General features: G+C 34.4%; 1 protein-coding gene across 1 annotated transcript in view; it reads right to left on the bottom strand.

Moving 5' to 3' along the window:
- Positions 1–17,941, bottom strand: part of HDAC4 (Histone deacetylase 4) — a 173,198-nt gene that overhangs the window by 14,888 nt on the left and 140,369 nt on the right. Inside the window, exons 3-5 of the mRNA XM_076413634.1 lie at positions 10,035–10,189; positions 8,583–8,846; positions 1,747–1,913 (exon numbers count right to left, since the gene is read on the bottom strand). Coding sequence (XP_076269749.1) covers positions 1,747–1,913; positions 8,583–8,846; positions 10,035–10,189 — 586 coding nt within the window. The remainder of the gene's footprint in view (positions 1–1,746; positions 1,914–8,582; positions 8,847–10,034; positions 10,190–17,941) is intronic.

The raw sequence follows: 17,941 nt of genomic DNA, 5'->3' as shown, positions 1-17,941 counted from the left end.
ACATAGTGTTATTGGCCCGTTTGATGGACGAAATCGCCGAAAAACGGCGGCATTTGAAGAAAAAGAAAGTGCTGCTTCACCAAGACAATGCACCGTGCAACAAGTCAGTGAAAGCGATGATAACAATCCATCTATCCACCGTATTCTTCAGTGTATCTGCCCCCCAGTTAACTATTTCCTGTTCTCGGATCTCAAAAAAATGCTCGCTGGGAAGAAATTTTCGTCGAATGAAGAGGTGATTGCCGAAACTAAGACCTATTTTGAAGCAAAGAACAAACCGTACTACAAATATGGTATTGAAAAGTTGGACGGTCGCTATAGTCAATGTAACAACTTTGAATGAAATTATGCTGAATAAAAAAAAAACTAATTTTGCTAAAAAATGTGTTTTACTATGGCAGGCCGGGGACTTTTCAATTGATCTGTTACTTTGTGGCTTATGTTTCAAAAACAAAAATATATTTGGACTCAAAATTAATTCATATGAGTTTTATGTTAAATCATGCATTGGACGTTTATATAGAAGTATGAAATAGGAAAAGGCAATATTAAATGCTAAATAGATTCCGAAGAAGACGAAGAAGAAGAGATTACCAAGGCCAGTACGTACAAATAGGGGATTATATTTGGGGATTATATAAATTTTATGTATTCTTATTGAGTAAAACCAACTAAATATTTATTTTGTCACACGTAAAATCGAAGGCAGGACTGTTTCTTCTTATTATTCGTATTTCTAGATATAAAAAGCAACAAAAATTAAATACACATGTTCCATGCTCAAAAATGCTATAGACCGGAGTAATGCATGGGCAGAGTATGGAAACTATAGAAACAAAAATGGAGGAACCTTGAAAATAATGTTGTTTGAGACTAAGAGGTCGAAAACTCCTTATAGAAAACGAAAATTGGCAATAGAAAATAAAAAACCAACCAGACAAACGGACCGAATTGGTTCTGTAGAGCGTGACGTAACGACTAATGCGTCGAAATTATTTCTTCGTTCGAGATACCGGTCTAAATCCGGACCATACCTACCAAATTATGTATTCGGCTATCATTGGCTAAAAGCAACGTGAGTCAACACAATCTTTTTAATAATGCTGTACGAATTCGCCATGGACGAAAAAACGTATTGATATTACGTATTGTCTGTCTGTAGGAAAAAAATACTTAACAGGTATTAAATTACCTTACCGACTGTTCAAAATGTATTTTCGTTTTTTACGCGCAAATCTCGGCAATCGAAGCAATTTGTATACGCAAACAAAAGCACAATTAAAAAACGTTAAGACCAAAACAGAAGAGAAAAAAAACAACCAGACACTCGACGTCAACAACAGAGTTTGGTTCGTTTTGCTTCGGAAATTTCGCGCAAAAGTGGTTTTGGACGGTTTTTGTTTCATATTATTAAAATTCAATTAAAAGAATCGGTACCAGCTTCGTTGGCGCAGTGGTCCGACAGAACGATCCTCCTACCGTTGCGATGGTCGCGGGATCGAATTCTGCTGAAGCACGGATGTACTTTATGTTTGTGATTGTATTTGTAAATGACTTTATAGGCAACAGTGGAAAATCCGACAAGGAATAACCATCCCTGTCACGCCAGTAACCAGGCTGGGTAAGACCGAATGTCTTCTGGGATGGTCTCAAGTTGGTCACTGGCCAGTCGGTAGGCTTCATGCCGTTGGTAAAAAGGAGACTTTAAAATGTATAAATAGATAAAAATTGGTCTCGGACGCTTACCTTCTTGAATCATTGGTTCTAATCTCCATGTTTTGTTCTTGTTCTTCGGGTGGCGGTTGGGGCTCCGGCTCGGGTGGTAGCGGACTCCTCAACAAGGGGTGGCCGAGTGGTAGAGGGGATGACTGAGCGCGGCCCAACGGCCTTATAACGCCTCGCACCTGAGGTTCCTGGAATATTATTCATTGGTTTAGTCGTGATCCTCTGGTATTTCATGTTTTAGAAAGACTATTTGTGAAATATGAATATAATAAATAAAGTAAACGCTCGATTACGTACACATTCAGTACTGAAACCATTTTAGGATCGAAACAAACCTATCAGGCCTACAAATTAATTATAAAGGATTTCAACAGCTAGTGTTACAGTGCAAAAAAACCCATCGGATATATTCAAAACCAACTTCCTGTTGAGGCCTCAACGGCAGGTCTCATTTTCGAGTATTCATGTGTCATTTCGTCAAACTGTGAAAACATTTTTAGTGCATTGAAAATCTTTAAATTTGTAACGAGTAAATCGCATTTGCGGGAGGATTTACTTTTTAATTTCAATTAATTAATAAACATGCGGCTGAAGGTCATCGAACGCTGCGTGGAGCTTAGGGCATCCATGCTCCATCGATGTCAACATGTGCATACTGGTTTTGACGTTTGACAAACAAACAAAAATTGAAGACGAGGATTTAAAGGTATTACTCAATGATACCCGTGTAAAACGCAAGAAAAATATGCATAATTGTTGGGAGTAGCACAAGAAACCATCTCCGAAAGCTTGAATATGTTATATCAGTATGAGTTGAAGTCAAGAGGCATTGAAAGGCGTTTGGTAATGTGTGAAATGTTGCTTCAACAACAAAAACGAAATGGTTTTTTGCATCGTATTGTTACCGATGAAATGTGGATTCATTACGATAATTGAAACTGAAGAAAATCATGGAAATCACTTGGACAAACATCAGCATCAACGACAAAGCCGAATATGCATGGCTCCAAGCCATTGTTTTCTATTTTATGATCAGCTTGGTGGTCAGTGTGGTATACTATAAGCTCCTAAAACCTAATGAAACCACTAATGAAGATTGCTATCGTCAACAATTGATGAATTGCCGAGCACTGCGCGAAAAACGGCCGGAACACGAACAAAAGACACAACAATGTTATTCTTCAGCATGACAACGTTCGACCACATATTTCAAAACAGGTGAAAACATTGAAATGGAAAGTGCTATCCCATCCGCCGTATTCCCCAGAGCTTGCTACTTCTGATTACTACTTCCGACAAACGAGTCGATTCGTTCATAGACCCAAAATATACATACATAAGTTCCTTAGATATTGAATCCGTAAAGTGCGTGAAAGATGGGGAAAATAAAAGCTACCGATGGACAACACTTTGATTAAAATACAATGAACCACTGAATTGAACTGAATTTCAAGTTCAAGGCCTGGAGAACGACCAAGGAATCGACAAACCATTTGGATAGCAGATAATTTCCTTTAAAAGTAAATTTTAAAATATTAGGAAAAGCATGTCTCAATTAGTGGGGAAATACGTAAACAAAAAAGATAAAACGTTAAAATGAAAAGAAACGAGCGCAAATCTCGTTGCTAGTTGCTCATTGTAGTTAGCTATAATGATTTAAAATAAGATATGGAGTTCAACTGCTGTCTATATCTCCGGCTCTAACTGATATTAAATTATAAATCGAACATAAACAGACAAATCATAATAAGGAGGTAAATATGGACAGTGAGGTTTCATGTGGTTTCAGCAAGATAAGGTCACAGCACACACAGCTCGTTAAACAATTCAATTATTGAATGAATTTTTCCACGAAGACTAAGTTCGCAAAGTGGTGATTTAGCATGGCCAGCCAGATCTCCGGATTTAACAGCACCAGACTTTTTCTTATGGGGTTTTATAAAATCAAAAGTTTGTGTGAATAAGCCCCAAACGATTCAACATCTTAAAGACAATATTCGCCACGAAATTGGAGAAATTCAGACTCAGATGTTGCAGGATGTCATGAAAAATGCCTTAAAAAGATCCGAAAGTTGCATAGCGAATCGCGGTCACCATTTAGCCGATAAAATGATCCAATCATAACGAAAAAAAAAATGTAAAGACCAAATAAACTTTTTATGAAAACCAAACTTACTTATATTTTCTTTGAGCAAAGTTATAGGCAATCAAAATGGCAGCGGGACTTTTGCCCCAACTGTTACATAGGCTATGTATGAATCGTTTCTTTTAACAGAATGTTTATTATATTAATAACCTAAATCACATTCGTTAATGAAGATATTCCGATAACGTGAACCATATGAAGCAACAATGACAAAATTCTTGAAAGCTTTGTTGAGTGTTATATCTTTAGTAAAACTTATTCAATGAAGCCATACTATAGAACGATTGAAAGGTAACAGTCAATAGAACATTCTAGATATAAAGGTAGTGCATTTACACACTCAAATTATCATGAGAAAAAGGATTCGTTATATTTTAATATCGATAGTTTTAAATAATTACAATACAGTTGCAAATAATTTTAATATTAATCATATAGTTCTTGTTCAGTTCCCTGTAGTCTATAAAACTTGATATTTCGAGAAACCCGAAATTATTTTCCCGCCAACCACCTTACCGTACGAATATAGATAATTTTAATTGTACCCCCGTAAACGAAAAGATAAATATACCGAACGGAATATGCAATAAAATTAATTAGAGTACGCAAATAGAAACGTTATTACATGAGTGGAAAAATACCCATAAACAAACAAAATGTTTGAAATGGACGATAAATAATTGACGCGTCCGTGTTTTCGATCCGATACGGAGCTTCATCAAAGGAAAATCACCGCGGGAGCGTGTGTACTACACAGATTGATTGATTTTATTTGTATGACTGCTTAATATCGAATCCGAAATACCAGTGTATATATATTCGTTGATGTTCAGTTTTAAGGAGCTATTTTACCAAGTAACCACTTTTCGTATTGTAACAAACAAGTTTTTAAAAAAAAATAGCATGTTTTTATCTTTACATAGTTTGGGGAATGATTAATTGATGATTTAGGGTAATAAGATAAGTAGTTCTTTGTACTGTTTATACAGTAACATTTACATAGTTGGAAAGTCCAAAGAAAAGTATTTTAGGTGAATATAATTTTTTTAAAACGGCATATTTAAGATGGATCCAATTTATTTAAAGAAAATGGTGCTGGTATGCATGAGCAATTTTTAACTTTTTTAGGTATTTAGCGGGAAAACTTAGTACAATATATATTAATTCAAGTATTTCCATCATTTTTCACAACCTGTTCCCATTTTCCAGTCATATTTACGCACTTCTTCAACATTATAAACCCGTAGTCCCCGACCGGACACATAGATGGCGCTATTAGAATTAAATCCATATGTTTTTTAGTTAGCCCTAAGCCTCAAAATATAAATTTGATAGCTGTCAGATCATTAGTTTGTCAATTATAGCATTTTCAGTGAAGCAACTTTTGTTATTGTGAAAAAAATGGATAGAAAGGAATTTCGCGTGTTGATAAAATATTGCTTTTTGAAGTGAAAAAATACAGTTGATGTAAAAACTTGGTTTGATAACGAGTCTCCGGACACTGCCCCGGCAAAATCAACCATCGATGATTGATATGCTAAGTTTAGACGTGGTGAAATGAAAACCGAAGACGGTGAACGCAGTGGACGCCTAAAAGAGGTTGTTACCGACGAAAACATTTAAAAAATCCACAAAATGATTTTGAATTACCGTAAATTAAAATTGAATGAAATAGCATACACTCTAAAGATATCAACTGGACGTGTACATCATATCATTCACGAATGTTTGGGTATGAGAAAGCTCTGTGCAAACATCGACGAGTTGATGATTCGGAGCAGTATTTGAAGATGATCAAGCGTAATAAACCCGAGTTTTTGCGTCGATATGTGACAACGGATGAAACATGGCTCCATCATTTCACTCCGAAGTCCAATCGACAGTCATCAGAGTGGACTGCACACGATGAACCCGCTCCAAAGCGTGGGAAAACGCAACAGTCGGCTGGCAAGGTTATGGCGTCTGTATTTTGGGATGTGCAATTTTCATTGACTACCTTGGAAAGGAAGAACTATCAACAGCGACTACTACATAGTGTTATTGGACCGTTTGAAGGACGAAATCACCGAAAAACGACCGCATTTGAAGGAAAAGAAAGTGCAGCTTCACCAAGACAATGCATCATGTCACAAGTCAGTGAAAACGATGGCAAAAATCCACGAATTGGGCTTCGAATTGCTTCCTCATCTACCGTATTTTCCAGATCTGGCCACCAGCGACTATTTCCTGTTCTCAGATCTTAAAAGAATGCTCGCTGGGAAGAAATTTTCGTCGAATGAAGGACAAATCGTAGTACAAAAATGGTATCGAAAAGTTGGAAGGTCGCTATAATCAGTGTATAACCCGGGAAGGGAATTATGTTGAATAAAAAAACTAATTTTGCCAAAAAAATGTGTTTTACTATGGTAGGCCGGGGACTTTTCAATTGACCTGTTACTTTCGCATTAATGCATCATTCAATGTATTTAAATGACCTCGGTAGACATCTACAGTTACCAACATAGGCATAGTAAGACTTTATAGGTATGAATCCGCTTTGGGATCGATGTGGACGTCTTCCCCAGGCTTATCAGGCTAGTGATCTAATGAATTTAATGTTGTAGATTCAATTAGCGTAAGTCAGAATATCACATAAAATTCTCCTTTTTAGCTCACAAGCAATGAAACCGCGATACTGAAACGATTCGAAATGGAATATTCAGTCCATTTGCGTAGTAGTAAAGGAAGAAAGTTTTCTTCCTTTTGGGGTTTTCCAATCACATGTAAACGTCTAGAAACAGTTGCCTCATCAACTGCCAGGCTGCCTGAAGTTTCTTTAAGAGTTTTAGCAGGGTTTTCGTCCAATTATTCTTCATGTTTGTTGTTTTCAGATTTTTTTCGTCCTCTAGGCCATTTTTTGCCGTTGACATCAAAATCATCACTCGTAAATCATTGAAACCAAAATTTGATATAGTGATATATAAGACAACTAGCGACCCGCCCCGGCTTAGCACGGGTGCAATGCTGATACTAAATTAAATACACTACAGAAAAAATATGAACGTTGTATATAAAAACATAGCGGTCCGCTCCGACTTTGCACGGGCATAAAATATATATGCCTATGTCACTCAATGAAAACATGATTAAAATCGATCCAGTATTTTTGGTTCATTCATTACTGCCCTTGGCCTGCACGCATTAAACTTGGAGTAAAACAATTCCTCTTCCCCTATACTTACTATGAAGATTTCCTGCTATTTTTGGAATATCTAAATTCATACAATTTTTATTACATTACACATTTTTAAACGCAAATTTTAAATTTGTAATATCTCCGAAAATATTTGTTTAATTTACATGCTGTAAGGAACCATATTGATCTATATTAATTGCACACTGTATTTAAGGTACTTAATTCGATAAGGATTAATGCCGTATTGCTTAAAATAGCTTCGTAAATAAGCCATTTTCTCACGTAAAAAGTAAACAATAAAAATGGTTAATGTGGGTTATCCCTAAAAGATAAACATATACCATCGCGGACTTTTTTGTAGACCTTTTTATGGTGTACAATACTGTAGTACATTAATTTGATCTAACTCGTAGGGTTAGGCAGCGTTTTTGCTAATTGCTAAATAAGCCTAAAAAAATAGGTTAATTTACGACATCACGTTAGAAACCTCTAAAATTAGCAATGTTGCCTTAGTATATTATGCATGTATTATACATATAAACCTTCCTCTTGAATCACTCTATCTATTGAGCATCAAAATCCGTTGCGTAGTTTTAAAGATTTAGGCGCACATAGGGACAGAAAAGGCGACTTTGTTTTATACTATGTAGTGATTGGTATATGATGGAGGGGCACTACTATAAGTTTTTAAAAGTGTTTGTCAAAAGTATGAAATTTAGCAATTAGTTTGGACAGTTTTTATCTACCTCGCAATTTCGGCAATATATATATCACTGATCAAAATACATACAGGCAATAGCTACAACGACCACTTTTAAAAAACACACAGATAGTGCGACCAATTGTACTGTGCAACAAAGAAAACTAATTTTTTTAACAATCTGCTATTATAGGAGAGGTAAGCAATAATAATCTACATGATTTCTAGACTCTCGACCATAATATAAATAAACTAATATATATGGAGCCTATGAATTCTTCAAGTCTTTGGAAGAGACTTTAAAATGTATATCTGTGAGGAAAATATAAAAATTTTTACTAGGCAACATACACAGCTTGATTATTCTTATTTGGCAGTTAACTAGTTGACCAATATTGAACAACGAATATTGTATAAACTTAAAATGTAGATTTATAGGAAATATGTCCCTTCTAATTCTAAAAAGAATTATTGGTGCTGTTTGATTTCGACAGTAGAAAATATATTAGAGTAGGTTAACATATTTTTGAGTCCTAACATTTTCATTTTAGGTCGGTAATGTAAATAATATTATCGAGCACTGAGTAAACTTTCAATAAATCTACTGATACAAAAATATGAATTTTAGTCGGAATATTATTCGGGCTAGAGGTGCCAACAATCAATAGTTATTATATATAATATTTAGATTGACAATAATTTTGCAATAAATTATTCAGATATCAAATAAAGAAATAATATTAAAAATTAAGGACTGAATGATTTTATGTTTTCATTTTACGTGAATATTTTAAGGACGTTGCAACTTTTTTGAAATGATTTTTAAATTATATTACCTGCAATTCACTAATAGTGTCTAATGGAGTCTCTTCGTGCTCGCTCTCGATCGCGGGTAATGATGGATAAAATGGTAAGGTCCCGGGCAACATCTGACCGGTGAGGGGCATGCCCAGGCGGGCCGTACATGCCGCCCTCATGGCCGCCTCGGACAGGTCTGGAGTGAGCACGTGATGCGCCGCCAATGAGATGTTCGGCATGGAAGGACTGCTGAACAGGGGAAGTCGTTGATATTCTTCTGCCTCGCAGGGTGGACTTAGTTCCTGAAATAATAAATGAAGTCAGGATAATGGATCTTGTAATAAAGTCATTAATACAATGTTGAACAACTTTTCTTCCATTAGTTGTCTTAATACCTATCAGAGACGTTTTGTTATTGTTATTTGTGGTTTTTGGAAAATCTATTTTGTACCGGGATCAAGAATACAATTTAATAAAAACCTCGCAGGGGATGAAAGTATTGTTTGCTATACCAAGAGACATTTATTCCAAATAACTTTATTAACTATAGGAAAGGATTTAAAAAATGGAAAAGTAGCTCGAAACCTGTGTATATCAATTTTGCGTTGTGGTGAAATGACAAAAACTTAAGTATCATTTGAGAGTTACCCGTTCATTCAAGCGATTCCTCAAGCAGAAGCACTGAAATACCTCGATATCCCGGTAGATTAAATTGGAAACATCACATTAGAAAAAAAGCCGAGCAGATCAGACTAAAAATCAAAAAACTGTACTGGGTAATCGAAAGATATTCCCAACTTGAACTAAGATTAAATATATTGGTTTATTAGGCAATTATAAAGCCTATTTGGACTTATGGGGTGCAAATATCTTTGATTAATTATAATTACAAACGAAGAACTGCACGATGAAACGCAAATGCACGAAAACTTCCCTTTTTACATATCCACAGAACATTCAAATATAAAAGTAATTCTACTTCGTTTAAAATTAATGCATGTTATGTTTTATTATTATAATAGTATTCAGTAATTATTATTTTCCTTCTCTTTTTTAAAGTTAGTTCGTAAAGGAATTTATACATCTCCGTGTCGCTTATACTACCGTTGGCAAATATAACCACATATAAAATTAACTGCCCCAAGCAATTATCTCCGTCCTTCCCTCTCTCACAGTTTATACAGGAAAGGATTCGTACATCTTCGTCTGACATCACGAATTGAAAAAAACAGTCGAACCGTGCGTTTATAGTGCATTTCTAGTTTTTTGACTATCGACTGTTTCGACAGTTTTCAGTCGATAGTTCCCAACGTTAGTCATAAACTTTTTAAAAATGCATTGCTCATATATTTTTGTTTATGGTGCAATACCCACATGGTGCTTTACTCTTGGAGCTGCGTTAGTGTTTGGTCACTCGGTAGATATATATTAAATATTTGTGTTTTACGTAACTTATTTTATTTTTTTGTTTTAAATTAAAGAATCCTTACCTTTGGTGGTTCTTGAGGTGGCGATTCACTAGGTGGTAAACACGAGCTTAACAGTTTCTTTTTGAGCGATGGGGGTAGTCTTTTACTCATTGGGTTACTTCTACGTTCCATAACGCGCTGTTTCAGGCGAACCTTCAGCAAATTAGGCTCGGAGGCTGCAAAGAAAAAATATATGTTAAGGAACAGGAAAACTTAATAACAGACATTATATATTATCTTTAAAAACGCATTAAATATTTTAATTAAAAAAAGGAAAAAAGATTCCTCATAATAGATCAATTGAAAAGTCCACGGCCTACCAAACACACTTTTTTGGCAAAATTAGTATTTTTAATTCAACATAATTTCTTTCAAGGGTGATATACTGATTATAGCGACCCTCCAACTTTTCGATACCATTTTTGTAGTACGATTTGTCCTTTCTTTCACAATAGGCCTCAGTTTCGGCGATCACCTCTTCATTCGACGAAAATTTCTTCCCAGCAAGCATTCTTTCCGGTTTTGAGAACAGGAAATAGCCACTGGAGAATACTAGATCTGGAGAATACGGTGGATTAGAAAAGAACTCGAAGCCCAATTCATGGATTTTTGCCATCGTTTTCACTGACTTGTGACACGGTGCATTGTCTTGGTGAAGCAGCCCTTTTTTTTCTTCAAATGCGGCCGTTTTTCGGCGATTTCGTCCTTCAAACGGTCCAATAACGCTATGTAATAGTCGCTGTTGATGGTCCTTCCTTTTTTAAGATTTCTTTAATGTGTTCGTCGGTAACAACCCCTTTTGGGCGTCCACTACGTTCACCGTCTTCGATGCTCATTTCACCACATCTAAACTTAGCATACCAATGTTTGATGGTTGATTTTCCTGGGGCCGTGTCCGGAAACTCGGCATCAAGTCAGGTTTTGCTTCAACTGTATTTTTTTCCCTTCAAAAATCAATATTTTATCAACACGCGAAATTGCTTTTTATTCTTTTTGATGGATAAAATGGTAAGGTTCCGGGCAACATCTGACCAAAAATTAAAAGTTGCTTCACCTAAAATGCTATAATTCACAAACTAATGATCCGACAGCTGTAAAATTTTTACACGCATCTTTTGACGGTTAGGGCTAACTAAAAAACATATGGACTTAATTATAATAGCGCCATCTATGTGTCAGGCCGGGGACTTTTCAATTGACTTGTTTTTGGACCAATTGATTACAAAACTGTTATTTGTGATAAGTTATAAATTTTAATTTAAAGTACAAATAATTGAAACATCTATCATATTCGATGTTTAGTTCAACAGATTTGAAAAAATTAATTCGTGTAGAACGATTTTTCTCCAATACTGATATAAATTCAAAATGGCTGGGCAAGACCGGATGTCTTCTGAAATGGTCATTAGGTTGGTCACTGGCCAGTTAGTAGTATCTGGCCGAGGACCGTGGTTCAAAACCCTCGTTAAACAGTAGGTTGAATCCAGATAAACCCCGATTGGTAAAAAGATTTTAAAAATTGTATTTAAAACTCGTTCTAAAAAATCGCGTTTTCTTATGCAATTTATTGGACAAGTAACTATAATAATTACTCACTGAGTAACTGCAATTTAGAGAACATAAAATGAAATTTTCAATTAAATGAAAATGAATCTCATTATTTATATACTAGAGATTATTAAACAAATTACACTGTACTGATATATACGATAATACTATTATTAATTAAATAACCTATATATAAATAAGCAACCAATAATTAACATAATAAATGCATTTTGTTAATAACTTATAATTAACTTATTCTCGAAAAAAATGTTGTGATGACTTTAGTCGCTGTAACTGGTTGGTCAAGCGAGTATAAAACTCATATTAAAATAGAAATGAGATTTAAAATATTACTATACTAGTAATGATGTTGGTTTTTCAGATATTCGATTAAATGTACTAGTTCAGACCGGTATAATAATTAGTTTAATAATGCGCAAGTGAATATTAATAAAATCGATAATTGCGAAGTAGATGGGAACAATTTAAGGGATTATATGTGATTGGAATTTTTAATATTTTTTATTACCTTTCATATACAGCGGATAGACAAAATAGTCCGTTAGCGGGAGCACCTGTTTTACTCAATTATTTGACGTTTCACAATTTCCATAGTAATGACTGCCACCAGGAGCTCTGATTTGTAAGGTTGAGAATTCTTTATAGTTTGTTTGTACTATTCACATTTTCACATTTTTATTCCATGACCAGCTAGAACCAAATGGTCTTTTGCTGATGTCGCTTCGGGTTCGGGATAGTGAATTATTTTGCGGGCAACAGAGATCCTGGATTACGACTGGGATTGTCGTAGTTGGTTTACTACCGAGGTTTGTGGATGGGTAGGGATATGACCAAGGTGTTCGTGTTACGTGTCGTGTTCTGAGCATGTTCGTGAAATTCTTCTTACGAAAAAGTAAAAGTACATATAAACATGACTCGATACCTTTTATGTGAGTTTATCTCATTAAAATCACAGCTCACATTAAAATCACATTCATTCGACACTCACAGGTCATTCGACAGCATTAAAATTGAACTAGATACATTGAAGTTTGGCTCACTTGCTGGCTTGTTTGGGTGATTTTTAAAGTAGGGGGTTTCTATTTTGGTAAAAATATTACTACTTCTAAATTTGAGCGTATTCGATCAGGAATTTATAAGAGTGTATCAAAAGGTGAGAGGTGAGAGTCAGTGAAATCAGATGAAAATATGATTGCAGCCAAACTATGTGCCAAAATTTCAATGGATGCTATATTGGATAAAACCCGAGCTCATTTAAGCAGCGACAGTTTGAAAATACTAGATTTATTGACTTATAAAAATTTAATATTCAGTAATATATATGTGTATATATAAGGACTCAAAATAAAGCGTGGTTTCTGATCGTCTATTTCTGACTCTTGCTTGCTTGACGATAAGTGATGCAAGCACGATAATTCCGTTTCATTCTTTTCCTGCTTTCTTTAAGGGAATATTCTAATCTAGATATAAAAATCTTTTTTATCATATCCTCAAAGGTTAACCCTTTAAGAATATGCGAGAATATACAAAAGAATATTTAGGGATATAGCTATTTTAGTGACGCGGCATCTCAACACGAAACTTTAAAGGTGTTTTTCTTGAAATTACATCTTTTACGGTTGACTGATCGAGTCACATTTCTATACCAATTAAAAACTCACTAACAAACTCCCTCAGACATTTTTTCACTCACGTTAAAAAAGGGGTAATATATTTTTTGCTATTGAACGAATGATAAATTTATTAAAATATTCTTAATAAACTTATTAACTTATTAAAACTCACATAAACGGAATTTAACTAACTTCCTACCATTCTAACGAAAACAAGTTAGTCTATCCGTCTATATATCAAGAGATTCATGATAAATAAATTTAATAAAAAAAACAAAAAAAAAACAAAGTATTTTAGAATTCTGTAAAAACATCGACGTCTATTAAACTGGCGATTCCACGTTGATTAATTTAATTATATGGTACAAATGCTTGTTAACCATATTGTTAGGTATTGTGTAGCAAACAGATGGTTTAGATGTAGGTAGAAAATAAGCGAGCACAGCATCATTTTAAACTCTAGTAAAATTTAAATATCCTAGTTAGAATTGGTAAATATATTAGTTTGGTTTAGATAATAGATTTTGAAACTAGGTCCAAGTTACTATTTAATATATGTTTACCTTTTAATTCCGTATATATTACATTATTTAATAAAAGCTTTCAGACAGCTTAGAACAACTAGAGATTGATTGTAATGTAATTATTTATAAATGTTTATATGCCATTGAAAAGATAGATGCCGGAACTCACGTTCGAGATTGCAACTTTTATTGAGCGCACAAAAATACGAGCTCCTAATACTTCAAAGGAAAATAACCGAATGGTATGAAAGATAGAAGTTCCGGAAATGCTTTTTTGAAGCAGACAAGGCCTAATATATGGATCGCGAATCGCAGATTAAAAAAACATAAGTATAAAGTTCCATTGTAAGATTAACCATAAACACAAAGTAAAACCATAACACAATTTTTTTTTCTTAAAAAATTAGGAAATGCTAAAAAAAATTAATTTTGTACACTGTTGTTCTTTTATATATTCTTTAAACATTATTAAATATCTAGTAAAAAAATTCATTTGAAAAAATATTTAAATTCGTGCCTCTAGAATAGAATAGCCCCTTAACGAAACCGTCCTCGACCCATTATGAATTTTCCAAAACAAAACATCTACGAACATAAAAAAACTTTTTATGATAATACATAACCTATAACAAACTTGTTAATTAAATATACGGTAAAAGTTATGTAACGAACACCATCTAAAAGCACTCACCGTAGTTCATTAAATACTAACATAATAGCTTTTAGGATGGAGCTTACCATCCTAAAATACTGCTCCAGAACTGACAGTGAACTCGATTAAAGTTCTCGGAAGTATCGTAATTTTAACATAGTCCCGAACTTATATAAACAAACTTTTTGATTATATAACGAAAGTTTTCTTTTTAAATCAATTATAAACAATTAATAAAACTAATGAAAAATGATTTATTTTACTTAAAGTTTGAATGAAATGGTTCAGAATTAAGTAATATTCTATGTCAGATTTCTTGTCATAATTTGTTACTAATTCAAAGCCTGTTTGAGACTGAAGCATGTACCGGAATGTCTTAAGGTTTCTCGAATAAGTATGCTTAAAAAATAAACCGGAAGAACTAGTTGTATCTTATTTCAGCTGGAGTTCCACGTGGTAATATCTTGAAACCGCTCCTGCATCTGCTCTATACAGCTGATATCCCAATAACATTTGCCGACGACACAGTTATCATGGCAAAAGAGATATCTCTGTTAAAACTGCAGAAAAAGTACAAGTAGAGGTCAACAAGACCTACAAATGGACTCGAGACTAGAAAATACAGCTTAACAGCTCCAAATCTATCCATGTTAATTTTTCGTTGTAGCGAAATGACAAAAGCTTAATTATATTACTTGACGGATGCCCGATTCCTCAAGCAAAATCAGTTAAATACCTCGGAATATATATCGATGGTAGGTTAAATTGGTAACAGTATGTTAGACAAAAATCAAAGCAGATTAAACTCAAAGTCAAGCAACTGTACTGGTTAGTCGGAAGATAGTCTCTCAACTTTACCTAAAATGAAAGAGATTGGTTTATCAGCCAATCATAAAGCCAATTTAGACCAGCAAAAATGGGATGGCACTAAAACATCAAACGAACTAGTAATCCAACGTACACAAAACAAAGTTCTACGGTTAATTACCAAGGCTTATCGTTACGTAACCAACGATGAGCTGCACGATCACCTCGAAATCAAATTGATACAAGTGATCGATATGAGTGAAGATTTCGGATTAAAACATAAAATAAGGTTGCTAAATCACAATAACGTGGAAGAAATACAAGTTACCGGACAACACGCAAGAAATCAGAAGATTGAAGCGAACCAAACCAATTTAATATTTAAACAAAAATTTAATAACAAATCGCATTAAAAAAGAATTGTAACTACATATATGCTAAAGGACAGATCAAGAAAAGTGTTTTAAATAACATCGCTCTTTGTGCTTCTGCTTTTCTTTAAATAATTTTAATTCTTCGTGAGTCAAACAACTTATATATTAAAAAATTTATCAATTTTGTACTATAAACAAATGTTTAGACCTTCATAACTACAGTGATTACTACGAATTTAAGAGCAAAACTAGTTTGTTCAACTATATCTTTAATGAAATATTACGTATTATTTTTCTACGTTTTTGTTAGTGTTAATTATGTTTATTAGAGGTTGTCAAAAACATTTTCTGCGAATCATCCATTCTAGATAATAAGTTAATCGCGATACTATTGTATAGCCACTTCTAATAAGTCATTTCATAGAAAAAATTATTGAGTGCAATAACACTTTTTGATATAAACATTAGTCATAAATTAGTACTTACCACATACTGATAGGCGCTTATATGTTGCCTCAGTGTAAATAATACAACTTTTTTGGGGAATTCACCACCGGTGTTCCAAATTGTTTGTAATAGTTTATAAATATGGAAATAACAGGTCAATTGAAAAGTCCCCGTCCTGACACATAGATGGCGCTACTAGAATTAAATCTATAAGTTTTTAGTTAGCCCTAACCCTCAAAAGATGCGTGTATAAATGTGACAGCTGTCGGATCATTAGTTTGTTAATTTTAGCATTTTGGGTAAAGCAACTTTTGTTAGTGTGAAAAAAATTGATAAAAAGGAATTTAGCGTGTTGATACTGCTTTTTGAAGGGAGAACATACATTTGAAGCCAAAACTTCGCTTGATGCCGAGTTTCCGGACACTGCCCCAGGAAAATCAACCATCAAGAATTTGTATGCTAAGTTTAGACGTGGTGAAATGAGCACCGAAGACGGTGAACGCAGTGGACAACCAAAAGAGGTTGTTACCGACGAAAACATTTAAAAAAATCACAAAATGATTTTGAACGACCGTAAATTGAAATTGACTGAAATAGCAGACACTCTAACTTCTAGACACTTCAACTGAACATGTACATCATAGCATTCACGAATATTTGGGTAAAAAAAAAGCTCTATACAAAGTAGGTGCCGCGCGAGTTCACTTTTGACCAAAAAGAACGACAAGTTGATGATTCGGAGCAGTGTTTGAAAATGATCCTAATAACCTCGAGTTTTTGCGTCGATATGTGACAATGTATGAAAAGTGGCTCCATCATTTCACTCCGAAGTCCAATCGACAGTCATCCGAGTGGAATGCACATGATGAACCCGCTGCAAAGCGTGGGAAAACACAACAGTCGGCTGGCAAGGTTATGGCGTCTGTATTTTGGAATGGGCATGTAATAATTTTCATCGACTACCTTGAAAAAGGAAGTACCATCAACAGCGATTATTACATAGCGTTATTGGATCGTTTGAAGAACGAAATCGCCGAAAAACGGCCGTATTTGAAGAAAAAAAGTGCTGCTTCACCAAGACAGTGCACCGTCCCACAAGCCAGTGAAAACGATGGCAAAAAAATCCATGAATTGGGCTTCAAATTGTTTCCTTATCCGCCATATACTCCAGATCTGCCCCCATCGACTATTTCCTGTTCTAGATCTCAAAAGAATGCTCGCTGGGAAGAAATTATCATCGAATGAATAGGTGATCATCGAAACTGAGGCCTATTTTCAAGAAAAGGACAAATCGTACTGCAAAAATGGTATCGAAAAGTTGGAGGGTCGCTATTATCAGTGTATCACCTTTGAAGCGAATTATTTTGAATAAAAAAAAAACTAATTTTGTTATCTATGACACTTAACACTAACAGTACTGTCGTTTTAGAAACTGTAGATAAATTTCAGGTATAGCATTTAAACTGTTGAACACCGAAAAGACGGTCCTACATATTAATGCTATATTGGCTGATACAGATGTTGAGATTTCAATTATTCTTCAAGAACATGACATGAAGAAACACAATATTATCAACTGACAGGTCGCCTGCTTTTGAAAATCTCAATCTCAATGCTATTTGTTAGAGCAAGTGCAGAAATTCAAGTACTTGGAGTTAGTATTACAGGAGCAAAATTTTACATCTAGAGTAGAAGAAATAATTCTAATAAGCTAAGCTGCAGAATCTCTCGCTTTTCTAAGATGACGAGTGTAGAACAGAGGAAATATTATAATTAATACTAAAGCCAGGCTCCTTCAAGCGCTTATCAATTCTACTTTATGAGCCCGAGACTTAGAGACTGTTAGAATCTGAATAACATTTCCAAGATTGAAATCCTTCAAATACGATGCCTACCAAATTCTACATATTTATCTCCAAGATCATATTAGACATTAAATAAT

This window comes from Rhynchophorus ferrugineus, unplaced genomic scaffold, assembly GCF_030347505.1.
Source record: "Rhynchophorus ferrugineus isolate W39M unplaced genomic scaffold, kcgeb_rfMv2 rfM9, whole genome shotgun sequence".
Lineage (NCBI taxonomy): Eukaryota > Metazoa > Arthropoda > Insecta > Coleoptera > Curculionidae > Rhynchophorus > Rhynchophorus ferrugineus.
The sequence above is the reverse complement of the archived record's forward strand: the minus strand, read 5'-3'. Positions and strand labels throughout refer to the sequence as shown.